The sequence below is a fragment of the Biomphalaria glabrata genome, chromosome 9 (assembly GCF_947242115.1).
Source record: "Biomphalaria glabrata chromosome 9, xgBioGlab47.1, whole genome shotgun sequence".
Lineage (NCBI taxonomy): Eukaryota > Metazoa > Mollusca > Gastropoda > Planorbidae > Biomphalaria > Biomphalaria glabrata.
The window spans coordinates 45,685,439-45,705,222 of NC_074719.1; the positions used below are offsets into that span (position 1 = coordinate 45,685,439).

At 36.6% G+C, this 19,784-nt stretch overlaps 1 protein-coding gene across 3 annotated transcripts in view; it reads left to right on the forward strand.

Moving 5' to 3' along the window:
* The window catches only part of LOC106064009 (cholesterol 7-desaturase nvd-like), a 75,541-nt gene that overhangs the window by 49,202 nt on the left and 6,555 nt on the right, over positions 1–19,784 (forward strand). For all 3 annotated transcript variants that reach the window (XR_008779626.1, XM_056039972.1, XM_056039971.1), the window contains exons 2-6: positions 10,564–11,350; positions 12,165–12,353; positions 16,263–16,441; positions 18,099–18,344; positions 18,731–18,904. Coding sequence is in view for 2 of the 3 variants with exons in the window: in XM_056039972.1 (XP_055895947.1) it covers positions 10,894–11,350; positions 12,165–12,353; positions 16,263–16,441; positions 18,099–18,344; positions 18,731–18,904 (1,245 nt within the window). In the remaining variant the exon portion in view is untranslated. The remainder of the gene's footprint in view (positions 1–10,563; positions 11,351–12,164; positions 12,354–16,262; positions 16,442–18,098; positions 18,345–18,730; positions 18,905–19,784) is intronic.

Consider the following 19,784-nt stretch of genomic DNA (forward strand, 5'->3'; position numbering starts at 1 on the left):
AATCAGCCCACTTCTATTTAAAAAAAAAACCAACAAACAAAAACAACAACACTATTCTAGAAACCGTTTTCTGAAGGATATTAAAAAACAAATTTTTTTATCGCCCTTTCATATCCATCATTACAGACATGAAAGTAAAATGAGTTGTCATTTACACCAGGCAAAAGTAAGGACGTAGGACGCAGTACAGAGTTGAGGGGGAAAAAAGTTACTTATTCAGTACAAACTAAAACTTTATTTCAGCTAAATGTGGTAGTGTTTAATGTTGCAGTGTTTAATGTGGTAGTGCTTCATGCTGTAGTGTTTAATGTTGTAGTGTTTCATGTTGTAGTGTTTAATGTTGTAGTGTTTAATGTTGTAGTGTTTAATGTGGTAGTGTTTAATGTTGTAGTGTTTAATGTTGTAGTGTTTAATGTAGTAGTGCTTCATGCTGTAGTGTTTAATGTTGTAGTGTTTCATGTTGTAGTGTTTAATGTTGTAGTGTTTCATGTTGTAGTGTTTCATGTTGTAGTGTTTCATGTTGTAGTGTTTAATGTTGAAGTGTTTAATGTTGTAGTGTTTAATGTTGTAGTGTTTCATGTTGTAGTGTTTCATGTTGTAGTGTTTCATGTTGTAGTGTTTAATGTTGTAGTGTTTAATGTTGTAGTGTTTCATGTTGTAGTGTTTCATGTTGTAGTGTTTAATGTTGTAGTGTTTAATGTTGTAGTGTTTAATGTTGTAGTGTTTCATGTTGTAGTGTTTAATGTTGTAGTGTTTCATGTTGTAGTGTTTGATGTTGTAGTGTTTCATGTTGTAGTGTTTAATGTTGTAGTGTTTAATGTTGTAGTGTTTAATGTTGTAGTGTTTCATGTTGTAGTGTTTCATGTTGTAGTGTTTAATGTTGTAGTGTTTAATGTTGTAGTGTTTAATGTTGTAGTGTTTAATGTTGTAGTGTTTCATGTTGTAGTGTTTAATGTTGTAGTGTTTAATGTTGTAGTGTTTAATGTTGTAGTGTTTCATGTTGTAGTGTTTAATGTTGTAGTGTTTCATGTTGTAGTGTTTAATGTTGTAGTGTTTAATGTTGTAGTGTTTAATGTTGTAGTGTTTAATGTTGTAGTGTTTAATGTTGTAGTGTTTAATGTTGTAGTGTTTAATGTTGTAGTGTTTAATGTTGTAGTGTTTAATGTTGTAGTGCTTCGTGTTGTAGTGTTTAATGTTGTAGTGTTTCATGTTGTAGTGTTTAATGTTGTAGTGTTTAATGTGGTAGTGTTTAATGTTGTAGTGTTTAATGTTGTAGTGTTTAATGTTGTAGTGTTTCATGTTGTAGTGTTTAATGTTGCAGTGTTTCGTGTTGCAGTGTTTCGTGTTGTAGTGTTTAATGTTGTAGTGTTTAATGTTGTAGTGTTTAATGTGGTAGTGTTTCATGTTGTAGTGTTTAATGTTGTAGTGTTTAATGTTGTAGTGTTTAATGTTGTAGTGTTTAATGTGGTAGTGTTTCATGTTGTAGTGTTTCATGTTGTAGTGTTTAATGTTGTATTGTTTCATGTTGTAGTGTTTAATGTTGTAGTGTTTCATGTTGTAGTGTTTAATGTTGTAGTGTTTAATGTTGTAGTGTTTAATGTTGTAGTGTTTAATGTTGTAGTGTTTAATGTTGTAGTGTTTAATGTTGTAGTTCTTCATGTTGTAGTGTTTAATGTTGTAGTGTTTAATGTTGTAGTGTTTAATGTTGTAGTGTTTAATGTTGTAGTGTTTAATGTTGTAGTGTTTAATGTTGTAGTGTTTAATGTTGTAGTGTTTAATGTTGTAGTGTTTAATGTTGTAGTGTTTAATGTTGTAGTGTTTCATGTTGTAGTGTTTAATGTTGTAGTGTTTAATGTGGTAGTGTTTAATGTTGTAGTGTTTAATGTTGTAGTGTTTAATGTTGTAGTGTTTCATGTTGTAGTGTTTAATGTTGCAGTGTTTAGTGTTGCAGTGTTTCGTGTTGTAGTGTTTAATGTTGTAGTGTTTAATGTTGTAGTGTTTAATGTTGTAGTGTTTAATGTTGTAGTGTTTAATGTTGTATTGTTTAATGTTGTAGTGTTTAATGTGGTAGTGTTTAATGTGGTAGTGTTTCATGTGGTAGTGTTTCATGTTGTAGTGTTTAATGTTGTAGTGTTTAATGTTGTAGTGTTTAATGTTGTAGTGTTTAATGTTGTAGTGTTTAATGTGGTAGTGTTTAATGTGGTAGTGTTTAATGTGGTAGTGTTTCATGTGGTAGTGTTTAATGTTGTAGTGTTTAATGTTGTAGTGTTTAATGTTGTAGTGTTTAATGTTGTAGTGCTTCGTGTTGTAGTGTTTAATGTTGTAGTGTTTCATGTTGTAGTGTTTAATGTTGTAGTGTTTAATGTGGTAGTGTTTAATGTTGTAGTTTTTAATGTTGTAGTGTTTAATGTTGTAGTGTTTAATGTTGTAGTGTTTAATGTTGTATTGTTTAATGTTGTAGTGTTTAATGTTGTAGTGTTTAATGTGGTAGTGTTTCATGTGGTAGTGTTTCATGTGGTAGTGTTTAATGTAGTGTTTAATGTTGTAGTGTTTAATGTTGTATTGTTTAATGTTGTAGTGTTTAATGTGGTAGTGTTTCATGTGGTAGTGTTTAATGTTGTAGTGTTTAATGTTGTAGTGTTTAATGTTGTATTGTTTAATGTTGTAGTGTTTAATGTTGTAGTGTTTAATGTTGTAGTGTTTAATGTTGTAGTGCTTCGTGTTGTAGTGTTTAATGTTGTAGTGTTTCATGTTGTAGTGTTTAATGTGGTAGTGTTTAATGTTGTAGTGTTTAATGTTGTAGTGTTTAATGTTGTAGTGTTTCATGTTGTAGTGTTTAATGTTGCAGTGTTTAATGTTGCAGTGTTTCGTGTTGTAGTGTTTAATGTTGTAGTGTTTAATGTTGTAGTGTTTAATGTTGTAGTGTTTAATGTTGTAGTGTTTAATGTTGTAGTGTTTAATGTTGTAGTGTTTAATGTGGTAGTGTTTCATGTGGTAGTGTTTAATGTTGTAGTGTTTCATGTTGTAGTGTTTCATGTTGTAGTGTTTCATGTTGTAGTGTTTCATGTTGTAGTGTTTAATGTTGTAGTGTTTAATGCTGTAGTGTTTATTGTTGTAGTGTTAAATGTGGTAGTGTTAAATGTGGTAGTGTTCAATGTGGTAGTGTTTAATGTTGTAGTGCCTAATGTTGTAGTGTTCAGACTGTTTTTCCACTTCAGGCTAGAATGACGAGTATCGTTGAACGACCTAAAATGCTTGTCAGTCGAATGGGGTAGGGAAGGGGTGATGAAACAAACATTTCAGTTCGTAATTTGACTCGAGCTGAGTTATTTCTCCTGTATCCCCACTTCACCCCTTTAGTCCCTTGCGTTTCTTAGTATAGACGAGAGACGAGCATTATACGAGTAATAGAACCACTAAACTTATTCTAAAACCCCTTGACCAATCTTAATACATTTTTTTTAGTTGCTGTTGTCTTGTGTGTTATAGTATAAGCAGGAAGCACATACAATATAGATGTTCGTTCAACATTGAAGATCATTACATCGTATCCCTAAACCTTATTGCTGTGGGGCATTTGCTGGCCGGGATGATTCGAACCCGAGACCATCGATATGATAGCCCAGAGCGCATACAACACTATCGGGTAGCCACTTTCTTGGGGTGATAGTCATTGTTCCAAACTCTGGTTAGACTCCGGGGCGTAAAATTATTTGTGGCTCTGGGTGACTCTTTTTTTTTACATTACAGTTAATGAAACATTATCCCGCGTTGTTTATGAAGGAACGGATACTGTGTTCAAAACTTGAAAAGTGAACGCTTTAAAATATTTTTTAAGTTTCATTTTCTAAATATTTTTAAAAGTCTGTTATCAATTAAATGTTCAGCCCTGATTTCTATTCTTGATCTGTTTCAAGATATCTTTTTTTTTCCCTAAACGTAACTCAGGTATGATCTAATTTGGGAAAATCCTGAAGTCACTCCAAGATATTTAAATTTACTATCGAAAGAGCTCTCATAGATCACGTGATATCGCGACAAGGTTTTCCAGTTTGTTATCGTATTTGAAATAGTTGTGTTAAAAAGTCAGACCAAGTTTCACGCGGCTTTCATTCTCAAAACATTCATTTGACAAGTAGATCTAAATCTAGTTTTGTAGCGTACTGGGCTATGGTCTGGATTTATTTCTCTCTGTCTTCATCTCACATTGGCATTTTAGAAGTCTAATTTTTTACGGGTGTTTAAAATGTATTTTTAGGTGTGTTTTTTAAAGCCTGCCACACAGGGGCGTTTTAAAAATATAGTCCAAATAGGCGTAATAAGTTTTTGTGACACGATCATGGGGAGGTAATCTGGGGAGTTAATCTGGGGAGTCAATCTGGGAGTTAATCTGGGGAGTTAATCTGGGGAGTTAATCTCTATAATCCAGCATCACTGCCTCTTTTAAGTCATTGGGGTCATCTTGAATAGTCCTTCCAGAACAGCTAATGTCAAAGAAGGTGTATAGTCTTTCCTACCCAGCACCTAATGGCCAAGAAGGTCTAAAGTCTTTCCTACCCAGCACCTAATGGCCAAGAAGGTCTACAGTCTTTCCAGGTCAGCAGCTAATATCCAAGAAGGTCTACAGTCTTTCCAGGCCAGCACCTAATGTCCAAGAAGGTCTAAAGTCTTTCCTACCCAGCACCTAATGTCCAAGAAGGTCTAAAGTCTTTCCTACCCAGCACCTAATGTCCAAGAAGGTCTAAAGTCTTTCCAGCCCAGTAGATAATGGTCAAGAAGGTCTACAGTCTTTCCAGCCCAGTAGCTAATGATCAAGAAAGTATACAGTCTTTCCAGCCCAGTAGCTTATGACCAAGAAGGTCTACAGCCTTTCCAGCCCAGCACCTAATGTCCAAGAAGGTCTAAAGTCTTTCCAGCCCAGTAGCTAATGGTCAAGAAGGTCTACAGCCTTTCCAGCCCAGCAGCTTATGACCAAGAAGGTCTACATTCTCTCCAGCCAGCTACGCCACTGCACCAAACATAACCACAAACATGGCCTACAAACGATTTGCAGGAGTTCCATAGTGTTTGTGCTGTCCACACACGTTCAACATTTGTTTGTTCAAAGCATAGAAAACGAGAAAGACGAAACTTTTTTTCCACTAATTCTTGTCTACGTGCAGTCTTATGGACTAGCAGACGATTAGCTTCCCGCTATTGCGTACCGGTTGTGTAAAAAAAAAAAAGTTTATCGCTTGGGCTGTGATAACTGATCGTACGATGATACGGTGACACGAGTTTGTTCCCTTTGTGAAGTCCACATTTCTTGACATTGGCTGCAGAAAGATGTGATACTGTGATACGAACTGATTTATTTCAACTAGTGACACCCTAACCTTTTTTTGGTTTTGTCCTTGGGGACCAGGCACGAGCCGCATAATCATAAAAAATAATAAATAAAATGAAAACAAAAACAGTCTAGTGCAGCGGTTCTTAACCTTTTATGCATGGCGACCACTTTTTATAATCCCCCCATTCTGCCGCCACCCCCCCCCCCACACACACACACAAACATACAGCAATAGAAGAATAGACAACAACAATCCATATTTTCGATGGTCTTAGGCGACCCCTGGCAAATCGTCAATCGACCCCCTAGGGGATCGCGACCAACAGGTTGAGAACCCCCTGGTCTAGTGCAAACCGATGCTATATGGAAGAGTGTCTCAAACGTGTACCCGTGGCGCCCCCTCGTTAGTCCCTCATGTTTTTATCCAGTAGAAAGTCTGGGGAGCACTGTAAACCCCCGTCCCCCTTTTGTGACGAATGAGAGTGTTTCCTCCACTGTACCTAGAAGGATGACTTTAGACAGTGAGTCATGACTTACACTATGACCAGCTCAGCTTTCGTCTCTTCACAGTATTGTGGAGTTCTTCTTTTTTGCCAGAGTGTTGACTTGTAACAGTACGAACTCTCTTGTCTTCGTTTCCTGGTAATAATCGAATACAAAGAAATGACACTTTAAAAACGCGATTTTAACACAATTTTATTAACGCATTGCTTACGTATTTATCGGTCGTAACATCAACTCTGGATACATGACTACAACACATTTTCCCCCTTAAAAACGACTTCCCGCCCCATCGCCTTCATTTAAACGTGGCGCCCCCAGTTTGAGAAGCCCTGTTCTATGTCTTCCTAGTGCAGTGTGGTTAGAAGTGGCAGGTTTGTACAGTGTCAAGGGCCAAATATGTCCCGCAGGCCGTAGTTTGGGCGGGATTGATTTAAAGTATATCCGATACTTCATTTGCGGAAGTCTATTTTAAGTAACAATTTAAAGTTCTATAATTACATACTCATGTGACTTTGAAATGTTTTTTTTTCTTGAGGCATAATTTATTGTCTAAATAGATAACTTGTAATTAGGTCAGATTTGATAACTTGGGAATGATAGGCGTTACATGAGCATCAATATGTCTTGGCAAGCAGCTTATTGTGACGTCTAGTCTTGATTTAATTTGGCTAGTATAAGGCAAGTCGAACTATTTTTTTAAAACTATTTATGAATAGTATTTATAAAATAATAAGTGGTTATTATAATATGAATAGCAGTAATAACACTAGAAATGAACAGAATACGACAGCATAAACCACCATCCATAGAATAAGAATTAAATTTCTTGAGCAATTGTTTCGTATTAAAGTTCCACTTTTTAGACCTTGCGATCTATAATGCAGATGACGTCAATGTCGTCTGTTTCTTTGGCCAACGGTTATCGAGCAGGATGTCATGTGGCCAGCACAATAACCAACCGCCATTACTTTCCCCAACTTAAGCAGGTACCCATTGGAGTTTGGTGGACTCATGGGCGCCCTAAAAATCTCGAAATTTAAATATCATAATCTTCCCCAAGATTCAAACCCAGGACCCCAGCGCTTAACCCCCCAGCCACCGCGCTCCATGTTTCATATTAGGCCCTACTTGTTTTTAAATGATCTCTTGTCGACTTTGTCGGTGACAGCTTGTGCACTGTGTACAAACTGTTACGATACAACTACCGCACAGACACGGGAATAAAACACTAGACCTGGAGGTTTCCTACACGTTGCTCTTTCACTGTAAACGTGATACCTCTGGAAGGGGGATTAAATCGTTATCGAGGGTTACAGTTTTTAAATCAGCTATTTAGGAAGTCTTCCATCTTCCTCATTATTGACAATTTCTCTGAAAACGACGCTACTTTAAGATTAGGTTTAAAATTACATTATCCAAGTGGACTTCGAAAGGTATTGTAACCCTAACCCTATATATATATATATATATATATATATATATATATATTCCCCACTTTTAAGTTTTTTTTTTTTTTAGTGCCCGATGTAAGCGGAAAAGCCGCCATTAGTTTAGTTTGGTATGTCTGTCTGCCACGTTTAGATTTCGAAACTAGAAACTGTAATAATTCTCGTAGTTGAATTTGGTGAAATTTTGTTTTGTCTGCGTTAAGATAACAAAATAATTGTGATTACAATTTACAACGGAATGCACACAAAGGCCTAATGGCACCCATTGCGTTGTCTTGGTCTTCGTTCACTGCGTGAAGTCATTTCTTGCTGGCTTTGTGAGTTTTCAGTCTTGTGTCTGCTGTTGTGTTTAGTTAGAATCACATTATAATATCATTATTACAAAGCTTATGTTAACTCATTCTGACTGTCTGTCTGTCTGGTACACATTTTGTACACTTTGTTTTCTCCCACTTCCCATTCTCGGATCAAGTTGAAACTTTGTACAATTATTCATTGTCGACGACAACACATGAATCAATACATAAATTAACACATTAATTAATCAATTAGGGGTAATTAATTACGTTTTTATAGAGAGAAAGGAAGTTAAACCTTACATTATTGAGAGATGTGGTCGTAATTGTGATGTTCTTCCCCTTAAAAAAAAAAAAAGGTTTGTTTTTTTAAAGATTTTTTTTTTAAATCTTGTTTGTTTGTTTTTCTCTATTATCTCTTGCTACACTTTTATTTGAAAAAGATTATTTATAAACAGAAGTTTTCTTTGAAATGAGAAAGAAAAAAGTCTTTACGAGATTTTATCTGAATGGTTGTGGGTGTCCATCTGGCTTTTGTTTTCTAATGCTCAAATTAATCCGAATCACAAACATACACGGGAAGGCGAGCCACACTGGGGGGTTGGGCAACATTCTGCTGAGGCTGTTTATTGTTAAATCTCAAAAACAAACGTCCATAGGCACCTGATCTCACGGCCCTGCCTTATGACGTCTGCGCAAAAAAAAACGTTTGAGCATCAGGTGGCAACTATCTCCTCACTGTGGCGGACTCGTTTCTCTATAAAGATTCTCACCAGAGGCGCCCCCTCGCGGTAATGCGCTTAGCTCAAGACTTGACACAGGAGTACACAATTATACGCTACATACTGCAGACTTAATACGATTTGTTACATTCAACACGACGTCATTATTTACGTAGCAATTGTTTCTTATAAGTGTACATTATCATTTTTTTAAATATGTATTATTAAGCATGCGATGTAAGTGTCAAAGTCTCAAGAGAAGTGTTAACAGGACGTTTTTCCCCCCTAGTAAACATATAGGGGAGATAATGAGAAATTGTAAAAAAAAATCATTTATGCTTCGTAAAGTTCGTTTTGAAAAAAAAAGAAGACAACTTTATATATATATATAAATATATAACTTTGTCACATGTAAATTATGAGTGAGTCTGGTGTGAATGTACATTTTGGTTTCTTATAGTTATAATGTTTTTTTGTTTGGTGTAATGCACAAATTGTAAGACAAATTTCCATACGGACAATAAAGATTATATATATGTGGATATACCTATATATATATATATATACATGCGTATATATGTATACGTGTATATATGCGGATATATAGAGTAGTTTATGCTATTCGGACACCTATAGGCCAAAATTTGAAAGTTTGACTTTGACAGCGCATTATTTGACAATGGTTCGACATAGAAAAGAAAATGAAAAATCAAAATCTTCTTTAGTTTAAGGAGAATAAGGATGACTACTTATATTTGTACCCCTCACCTATATTTGTTATTATATTTAAGGTCAAAGAGGCCGTGTGTTTTCATTTAATTCGGACAAATTTGACCCACATTATTTGATTTCGGATACCATTATTTATTTCGGACAGTCTCTATATTTAGGCCTCAATAAACTCAGATTGTAATTCTTTACTAACATTAACTAAATTTTAAGATCCCCAGGCATAACCCAACACATTGAATCATTAAGATGTTTTGGAATTATGCATAAATACGAACACAAAAGTATAAATATGAACACACTTATTCTACCAAAATTAGGTCACTTGGATAGTGACTTCTATACCGACTTTTAGACTTATTTTATGTTTGAATTGTTTGCATGATTAGATGTGTGTTGAATGTTTGTGTTTTTTTTTTTTGTTTATTAATTTAATAAATTTCTAATACAGATGATCTTTTGTAGTATAGTACAGGTTAGGATAGCCATTCTTGCCTAACTGAATCCTCTATATTCTCTCTATAAATCTAGATCTATCTAGTTACAATCTAGTAGGTCTAGATCTAAGCATTTAACTTCATTCAATGTACCAAGCTCACTTCAAACATTTACCCATTTATTCTCTATTAAAACAAAACAACAAAAAAAGAAAAAATATAATATAAGATCATTTTTATTGATGTCCAAAACTGGTTGTCCGAAATAAATTTGGTAAGAAAATCTTAATTTAATTCGGACACCCTATTAATTTTTTATTTGTATGGAATCAGACAACTTGGCTTATAAATCAAATAAATCAGCTCCAAAAACAGAATAAATATTGCTGGGCTCATTAGTATAGACTTAGCCAATCAAAAAATATAGTCTTAACTCTAGGAAGAGGTAAAGTCATCCGGGTAACATAGGAAAAAACAACAACCTGACTAACAAATTTGAAATTCGTTTTTCTTACATAAAAAGACAGCTAAATGGAAGGAAATTGGGTCACAATCATTGGAAAATGGACAAGCACATTATACAGCGCGCTAGTTTTATAATTAAATTTTAAAATAATTATTTAACGACCACAAAAACAGCGAATGTCCGAATTCATGTAATGTCCGAAATAAATAAACTACTATATATATGTTTGTATATATATGAGAGTATAGGGCTTATTTCAGGGTTGTAAATTCAACCTGTTCAATCTCTACGTTTAAAATCTCATGTTAAATACTAGTGTGATCTTGTGATTCAATTTGATATGTAGTGTTGAATGGTTTTGCGATTTCACCTTGAAGGATTGCATTATTTTATTTCGTAAAGAATTCTGCTGTATCTTCCCTTTAAATAGATATATCAGCATACATTTGGCTCTTTCACTTCTGCAAATACTGACATGTATTCACTCTCTAACTCCATTTCAACCTCTAATAAATCTTTGTATAATTAAATAAACATTATTATTACATTTTAAAAGTGCCTTTATATAATTCTGCGATGTTCCAGATTTTTTTCACCAACATTTGAATTTCTTCTTTTTTTTTTTTTTTCAGAATAAAACCTCCGCGGATTTGTATATATTTGCTTGAAGTACGGTATTTTATCTTTCGGTTTGTAGTCTACACATCAGAGAAGCAGCTGATTGGATAAAATATGGAATAGATACTATTGCACTGTGCCTTGATATTGTGCTTTTGGATATAAATTGATCTAAATACTGAATTCACTCTAAGTCGAAAGTCTACACCTCACGAAAGACTTAGAGCGTATTATCCATTTTCTAATTGTTGGACAGCGGAATATTTTGTTCGTAACATACTTTTGTAACAAAACAACAACAACAACAACAACAAAATTGTGTTTTTTGTTCTTACATCGTCACAATGAACGGACGACACACCCACATATCCGCCATTTTACTTCTGCTCATACTTACAGTCTCAGTCACACTGACCGGCGCTAGTGGCCTCTTGCAGGCCTCGCTGTTTGAAGTCGGGACACTTTGGGTCAGGGCGGCCCAAGACCTGAGCGGACGACTGGCTTCAGTGCTGACCACCATGCCTGACGTAGGCTCCGTCTGCTCGTACGTCTTGATGGCAGCCGTGCTTCCGGTTCTCTACTTCTGCTACGTGATAGGCTTCCGGTCGCTGAACCGCGTTCGGAAGCTTGGGGACGTCGGATACATTCCGGAAGGGGTTCTCTCCGTGAAGGAGACGGCGAACTATGTGCAGAAAAGAAGGAAGATCGGCGACATTCCCCCAGTCTACCCGAACGGTTGGTTTGGTTTGGTGGAGAGTGACAAGCTGAAGAAAGGGGAGGCCATCACAGTCAGTGCTGTAGGTAAGTGCAGTGTTGTCCCTCAAAAACTAAGACTAAAACAAGGACCAAAACAAAGACAAAATCTTGAAACAGAAACTAAAACAAGGACTGAAACTGAAACGAAGACCAAAGTTAAGACTTACACTAAAACAAAAGCCAAAACATGGGCAATAACAAGGATCAGTAACAAAATAAAGACTAAAAGTAAGTTCGTAACGAAGACCAGAATTAAGACTAAAACTAGGACCTCACTAAATTAGTTTTAATTAGGAATTTATCTTACCATATAAAAATACAGACGTTACTTCAACAAAGATGATTATTACGTCCTACGCGTGTTTCTAGGTCAATCTATTCTAGGTCATGTATGTTAATCAATGACTTACATTCTGCTAAGTCACTGGGGCTAGCTCAGACAACCCATTCCATGCTCTAATATAGCACTGGGGAAGAAAAAGCATTTGTACAAATTTGTCCTACCATATGGAACAAGAAATGTGCTTTTATTTTTTTGATTATTATAAGGATTCTTTTTTTTTTTTTCAATTAAAAACAAGAACCTAAAAATTCTGCGAAATACAACAGACCAGACAGAGAAAAATGCACATGAACATAAGCGTAGTTTGATATTCGTTTCTAGATGCTGAACATTGAACTTTTTTTTCTTGACCTACTTTTGAACATTTTCACTGTTAATTTATTATTTACTTATTAATTTCTTTTTTTTTTAAATAATTGATCGAAAGTTGTCTCTTCAATTCAAAAAGTTAAGTTTCTATGTTGCCACATTGAAGTGTGCTCTTAAATCACGAAATATCAAATGGTTCCTCAACAGGACAAAACCTGGCAGTCTTCCGGGATGAGTCTGGCACTGCACATGTTTTGGACGCCTACTGTCCACACATGGGCGCCAACTTGGCAGCGGGCGGAAGGGTGGTAGGTGACTGTCTGGAGTGCCCCTTCCATGCTTGGCAGTTTCGAGGCTTTGACGGGAAATGTGTCCAAATCCCATACACAGAAAAAAGTGAGTTTTTTTTTTTTTAAAGTAACAAAATACTTAATAAAGTCTTATAATTGTACATTGCACGCGACATAATAATAATAATAATAATAATAATAATCAACCGAGGGGATAATAACAACTGACCTCACAGACACCTCCAAGGCCCTTAACATTCCTAGGAACATCTTCGTTGCCTGTCAGAGGGCGGTACTGCTGCAGACCTGCCACATCACCAGAAAATTCCTCAGTGGAAACTGTTAAAGGGACTACGATGAATTTTGTTTCTCTTTAGCGAAACTCGACCCTGGCAGCGCCAGAGAATGACTACTCGTTCATTTCTAACATAATAATAATAATAATAATAATAATAACAATAATCTTTATTGTCCGTATGGAAATTTGTCTTACAATTTGTGCATTACACCAAACAAAAAAACATTATAACTATAAGAAACCAAAGTGTACATTCACACCAGTCTCACTCATAATTTACATAAAACTTATTTGTTTGGTGTTTTGTTTTGGAAATTATCATCACTTTAAAAATTCAGAACTTTGTACTCAGAATATTAGAGGCCATGTTGAAGGGAAAAGTGTTTCTTGTCTCTTACAATATCTTTAAAAAAAAGCCCAAAAGCCCAACTGAAATCGCTTTTAAATATTCGATTTCCCCATTGCACCAATCAGACTACTCTTTCGTCTTTTTGAAGGATTGCACCATATGGCTTGCACTTTTGTATTCGTTTTGCTTTGATTAAGTATGCATATTTTATGCAGATAGATGTACACCTTTTTTGAAACAAGATGAAGAATGAAGTTCATATAAGGAACGCTTTTATCTGCATATTTCATAATCTATATGGAAATCAGTTGTACAACACGAACTCTATGTGGTTGGACATTTGGCCCATTCCTCAACGCAAGGATGACAATTCCTACATTATGTAACTAGGTTGTAGTTTAAGGTAATACTATGGGCGCTGATGTGCATGCGATTGTTGGCCATCGACTGGATGTTTATATATGGTGATGTGGACCAATCTATTTCTCAAGTAGCCTACTTTGACAGTGTACTTGTTAGTCAGTATTGCCTTTTATTTTATACGAGTGTCCACACTAAACTAATTAAAAGCCTTTACGTGATAGTCCTTCAACTCGTATTCTTTTGTTTGTATTTTCCCCCATTCTCTCTGTCTCTCTTTCTCTCAAATCTTTCTCTTTCCCTTCTACAACCTCAATGCATTATAGAAGTATACTAGATAGGTGCTAAATGTCACATCTTTCCAACAGAAAGGATTTTCTCCCCTAAGACATAAACAGAAGTTATGAAATATCTAATTCTTAGCGGGTGTATTAATTGGCCGAATGCCCAGTGATTAGATCTAGTTACAGTAACGAGAAATCACAATCAAATGATGTGTGTGTGTGTATGTGTGTGTGTGTGTGAGATATCGTGGGTGGGGCCCAGGAGTACTCGAGTCAACAATGGACTTAACTCCGTCTGAACACCTGAGAAACAGCACGTCAGCATTACCTCTTCTTTACTACACGTGTGTTCTTCATTACCTCTTCTTTACTACACGTGTGTTCTTCATTACTACACATGTGTTCTTCATTACAACACGTGTGTTCTTCATTACTACAGATGTGTTCTTCTTTACTACACGTGTGTTCTTCATTACTACACATGTGTTCTTCATTACAACACGTGTGTTCTTCATTACTACAGATGTGTTCTTCATTACTACACGTGTTCTTCATTTCTACACATGTGTTCTTCATTACTACACGTGTGTTCTTCATTGCTACACATGTGTTCTTCATTACTACAGATGTGTTCTTAATTACTACACGTGTGTTCTTCATAACTACACACGTGTTCTTCATTACTACACGTGTGTTCTTCATTATTACACGTGTGTTCTTCATTATTACACACGTGTTCTTCATTACTACACGTGTGTTCTTCATTACTACACACGTGTTCTTCATTACTACACACGTGTTCTTCATTACTACACACGTGTTCTTCATTACTACACATGTGTTCTTCGTTCATCTTTCAGTTACAATTGAACATTTCAGATATCTCAACACGAGCTCAAATAGACGAGTAATTAATAATACTTAGAAAAAATAATAATAAATAATAACAATTTGGCATCCACGTATTTTACCTCTTGATCACCACACTCTTTACCACTTGACAACCACATGGCCACACACGCTTTACCACATGTCCACCACGTGCTTTACCACTTGACAACCACATGGCCACACACGCTTTACCACATGTCCACCACGTGCTTTACCACTTGACAACCACATGGCCACACACGCTTTACCACATGGCCACCACGTGCTTTACCACTTGACAACCACATGGCCACACACGCTTTACCACATGGCCAACACGTGCTTTACCACTTGACAACCACATGGCCACACACGCTTTACCACATGTCCACCACGTGCTTTACCACTTGACAACCACATGGCCACACACGCTTTACCACATGTCCACCACGTGCTTTTCCACTTGACAACTACATGCTTTTTTACATGGCCACACACGCTTTGCCACATGACCACCACGCGCTTTACCACTTGACAACTAAATGCTTTTTTACATGGCCACACACGCTTTACCACATGTCCACCACGTGCTTTACCACTTGACAACTACATGCTTTTTTACATGGCCACACACGCTTTACCACATGTCCACCACGTGCTTTACCACTTGACAACTACATGCTTTTTTTATATGGCCACACACGCTTTACCACATGTCCACCATGCTTTACCACTTGACAACTACATGCTTTTTTACATGGCCACACACGCTTTACCACATGTCCACCATGCTTTACCACTTGACAACTACATGCTTTTTTACATGGCCACACACGCTTTACCACATGTCCACCACGTGCTTTACCACTTGACAACCACATGCTTTTTTTATATGGCCACACACGCTTTACCACATGTCCACCACGTGCTTTACCACTTGACAACCACATGCTTTTTTTATATGGCCACACACGCTTTACCACATGTCCTCCACGTGCTTTACCACTTGACAACTACATGCTTTTTTTACATGGCCACACACGCTTTACCACATGTCCACCATGCTTTACCACTTGACAACTACATGATTTTTTACATGGCCACACAAGCTTTACCACATGTCCAACACGTGCTTTACCACTTGACAACTACATGGCCACACACGCTTTACCACGAGTCCACCACGTGCTTTAACACTTGACAACTACATGCTTTTTTTTACATGGCCACACACGCTTTACCACATGTCCACCACGTGCTTTACCACTTGACAAGTACATGCTTTTTTTTTACATGGCCACACAAGCTTTACCACATGTCCAACACGTGCTTTACCACTTGACAACCACATGGCCACACACGCTTTACCACGAGTCCACCACGTGCTTTACCACTTGACAACTACATGCTTTTTTTTACATGGCCACACACGCTTTACCACGAGTCCACCACGTGCTTTAACACTTGACAACTACATGCTTTTTTTTACATGGCCACACACGCTTTACCACGAGTCCACCACGTGCTTTAACACTTGACAACTACATGCTTTTTTTTTTACATGGCCACACAAGCTTTACCACATGACCACCACGTGCTTTACCACTTGACAACCACATGGCCACACACGCTTTACCACATGACCACCACGTGCTTTACCACTTGGTTATCAAGCACTTTACTATATAGCCACCACGCACTTTACCACTTGGCTAGCATACACCTTATCACTTGACCACTGTACGCTTTACCACTTGGTCACCACATTACCATTTGGCCACTACCCCCCCCCCCCAAAAGGCAATAACTGAATATTAGTAATAAATGAATAATTTAAAATTATTTTATTTCCAGTCCCAGATTTCGCTAAAATCAAGTCCTGGCCATGTACTGAAGTGACTGGCTGGGTTTTTTTCTGGCACCATGCTGAAGGCTTAGATCCAACTTGGCAAGTACCGTCCGTTGATGAAATAGAATCTGGGAAATGGGTCTGCAGAGGGCGCACAGAACATCACATCAATGCTCACATCGAGGTAAGAGCTACGTTAAAATAGACAAACATCTGTGGAACGGAACAAACCTGAAAGGTGATCTTGATATTTCTGTCCTCATTTCACTGGAGAGTTATGAAGAGCCTAGTTTTTAAAGCAGCAAATGGCTTTTATTTTCTGTTGGAAGCCTTTATTCAGTTAAGAAAAAAAAACTTTCGGATCCTAATTTTTAAATAGATGGGCTGCTATTTATTATCCAGGAATATTGATATGCTGATGACACTTAAATACTTAAATGAAAGATGGAAGATAATCATGTTATCAACAATGTCTAAGCTGTTACCTGATGTATCTTTTCTCCATTGTATTTATTCTAGTAGAACAGAAATCAAGATCCTCCCCAATCAAAAAAAACATTATTTATATAAAATTATATATTCATGCAATCATGGTCCAATAAAAGATGGTATTCCATGTTGCAAGTTGTTAGGACCAATGGCCTCTTGAAAAAAATGATAGCTAAAGTAAATTGACTTTTTTCCACATCCATTCACGCCTTGTTAGGACACAATGCAAGATTTGTTGACTGTGTTTCTTCATTCCTCTCAATCTTTTGCCTTGGATAGAATTTCATTCAATGACAGGCCTGTTCATTCTTTGATGTCTTCCCATCGCTTTCTCTGCCTCTTCTTTTTTCCTGGTACTGTTCTCTGAAGGAAGTCTATGCAAGCCCTGAGAACATTATAATATGGCCATAGAGTTATAGTTTGTATATTTTTTTTTCAGTAGTTAGCACTTATTCCTCCTGTTTCTAATCTCTTCATTTGTGATGTGCTCTTTGTTTTACATTGTGCTCTTTGTTTTACATTGTGCTCTTTGTTTTACATTGTGGTCTTTGGTTACATTGTGCTCTTTGTTTTACATTGTGCTCTTTGTTTTACATTGTTTTAATTGCTCACTAGTTACAAGGCTCCCATTCATAGATCATAGTCCAACCTAAATGTCACTAATTACATTATTCTGCTTCTAGGTCTTCATTGAAATTACCCTACTTGTAGGTCATTATTGACATGGCCCTACTTATAGGTGATCATTGACATGGCCTTCTTCCCTAGTGCTACTAGAGCATGGGATGGGTTGCCTGAGCTAGCCAGGAAACAGGAAAACCAGAATTTAGGTCATTGGCTAATATGAAAGACTAAATGCATGACATGTAGGACGTACCGTAATCATTTTCTTTGAAGTAACATGATTACTTTGAAGTAACGTCTGTATTATATAAGATAAGATGGCCCTACTTATAGGTCATCATTGACATGGCCCTACTTAAAGGTCATTATTGACATGGACATACTTTTAGGTCATCATTGGCATGGCCCTACTTATAGGTCATCATTGACATTATCTATAACAGTAAACTATTTTTAGGTGATCATTGACATGGCCCTACTTATATGTCACTATTGACATGGCCCTACTTAAAGGTCATTATTGACATGGACATACTTTTAGGTCATCATTGGCATGGCCCTACTTAAAGGTCATTATTGACATGGACATACTTTTAGGTCATCATAGGCATGGCCCTACTTATAGGTCATCATTGACATGGCCCTACTTAAAGGTCACCATTGACATTATCTATAACAGTAAACTATCAATCACAATGACTTGATCTGTATCATCTTTTATTCACCAGGAAATACCAGAAAATGGAGCTGATGTAGTCCATCTGAGCCAAGTCCATGGACCCATTATGATGGCTGGCATTGACCTCAGGACCATGTGGAGCAAATGGTGGTCTTTCGCCAACCACTCTTGGACAGCAGCTTGGGAACAGTGTCCTGAGCCAGATGGTCACATTGGGCAAATGAATCTAGTTCACAAGATTTTTGTCTTTGGATATAATTTGTCTTTAGTGAATTTAAATGTTCAAGTCAAACAGGTAAACATTTTGCTAGTTTCAAATTTTCACTTTGACTCTAACATCTAACAGGGACAAATTTTTACAAATGCTCCATCTTTCCTAGTGCTATTAGAGCATGGAATAGGTTGCCTGAGTCAGCCAGGAAAACCAAAGACTTGTCAGAATTCAAGTTGTGGATTAACATGCATGACTAGATTGACTTAAAAACATGATTAGGATATAATCATCTTCTTTTTTGAAATAATGCCTGTATTAGTTAAGTAATTAATTTTTTTTATATGTAAAAATAGGGAAATTAATCTTGCAGTATTGAGAGAATTAGCTAGCTTTGTTTTAAAAAAAAAGTATTTTTATATTTTGCTTGTTTATCACTTGAAATAATGTTGTTCTTTTTGTTTCACCAGATTGGTCCAGGAATTGTGTATTTAACATTTGACAGTGTGTTTGGCCGAGGCTGCTTCACACAGACAGTGACTCCACAGAGTCCTTTGTTACAGAAAGTGGTGCATCATATATACTTTAATAAGTGGATGATTCCTCTTGTGCCCAAGTTTTTCTTGCTGTCTGAAGCACTTCAGGTGAGCTTTGAACTTATAACTTTGCATTTTAAAAAAAAAGGCAACATGAAGATGTGAAGATGTCTTTTCTAATGAATGACTTAAGTTCAGCTTTACCTGGCATGGGTAGCATTCACGCTGGACTGTCATTCTGTTGTCTTGATGGTCCCAGGTTCAAACCCTACCTGCTGCCATCCTCTGTCATCCTGCAGGAGGTTTCGACTAGGAAGTAAATTATCTTCAACTCTAAAGGAACAACCAAACCATTCAAAACATCACCAAAAAATATCCTGGCTAGCCCTAACCTCCCACAGGAAAGCAAAACAGGGCAAAGTTAGAACTTGGGGCCATCACTACAACAGTTCAGACCACATACTGCATGACCAGGCTGCCATCTCCTGTCATCCTGCGGGAGGTTTGGACTAGGAAGTAAATTATCTTCAACTCTGAAGGAACATCTAAACCATTCAAAACATCCCAAACATTAAAAAAAATATATCCTGGCTAGCCCAAACCAATACAGCAAAACAGGGCAAAGTTAGAACTTGGGGCCATCACTACAACAGTTTAGACCACATACTGCATGACCAGGCAGCCATTAAATAAGGATAATTCCTAGCCATTTTTTCCTTTCCCCCAAACAAGCTAAAAATATTTTTTATTTAAGGTATTTGAAATGGCTACCTGTAGAATGTAATTATCTTCTCTTTTGAAGGAACATCTTTAATTTAGAAGATAAATATTTTGTTGCAAAGTGGCTAACAAAGTTCATACTGCAAGGTGATGTGTTCAGATCAATATAACTTAAAACCTATTAAACTTTTAATTAAAACATACACACACATGCACACACCAGGGAATATGGGATTAGGTCGTTGCCACCTTTCACCTTTTCAATCTG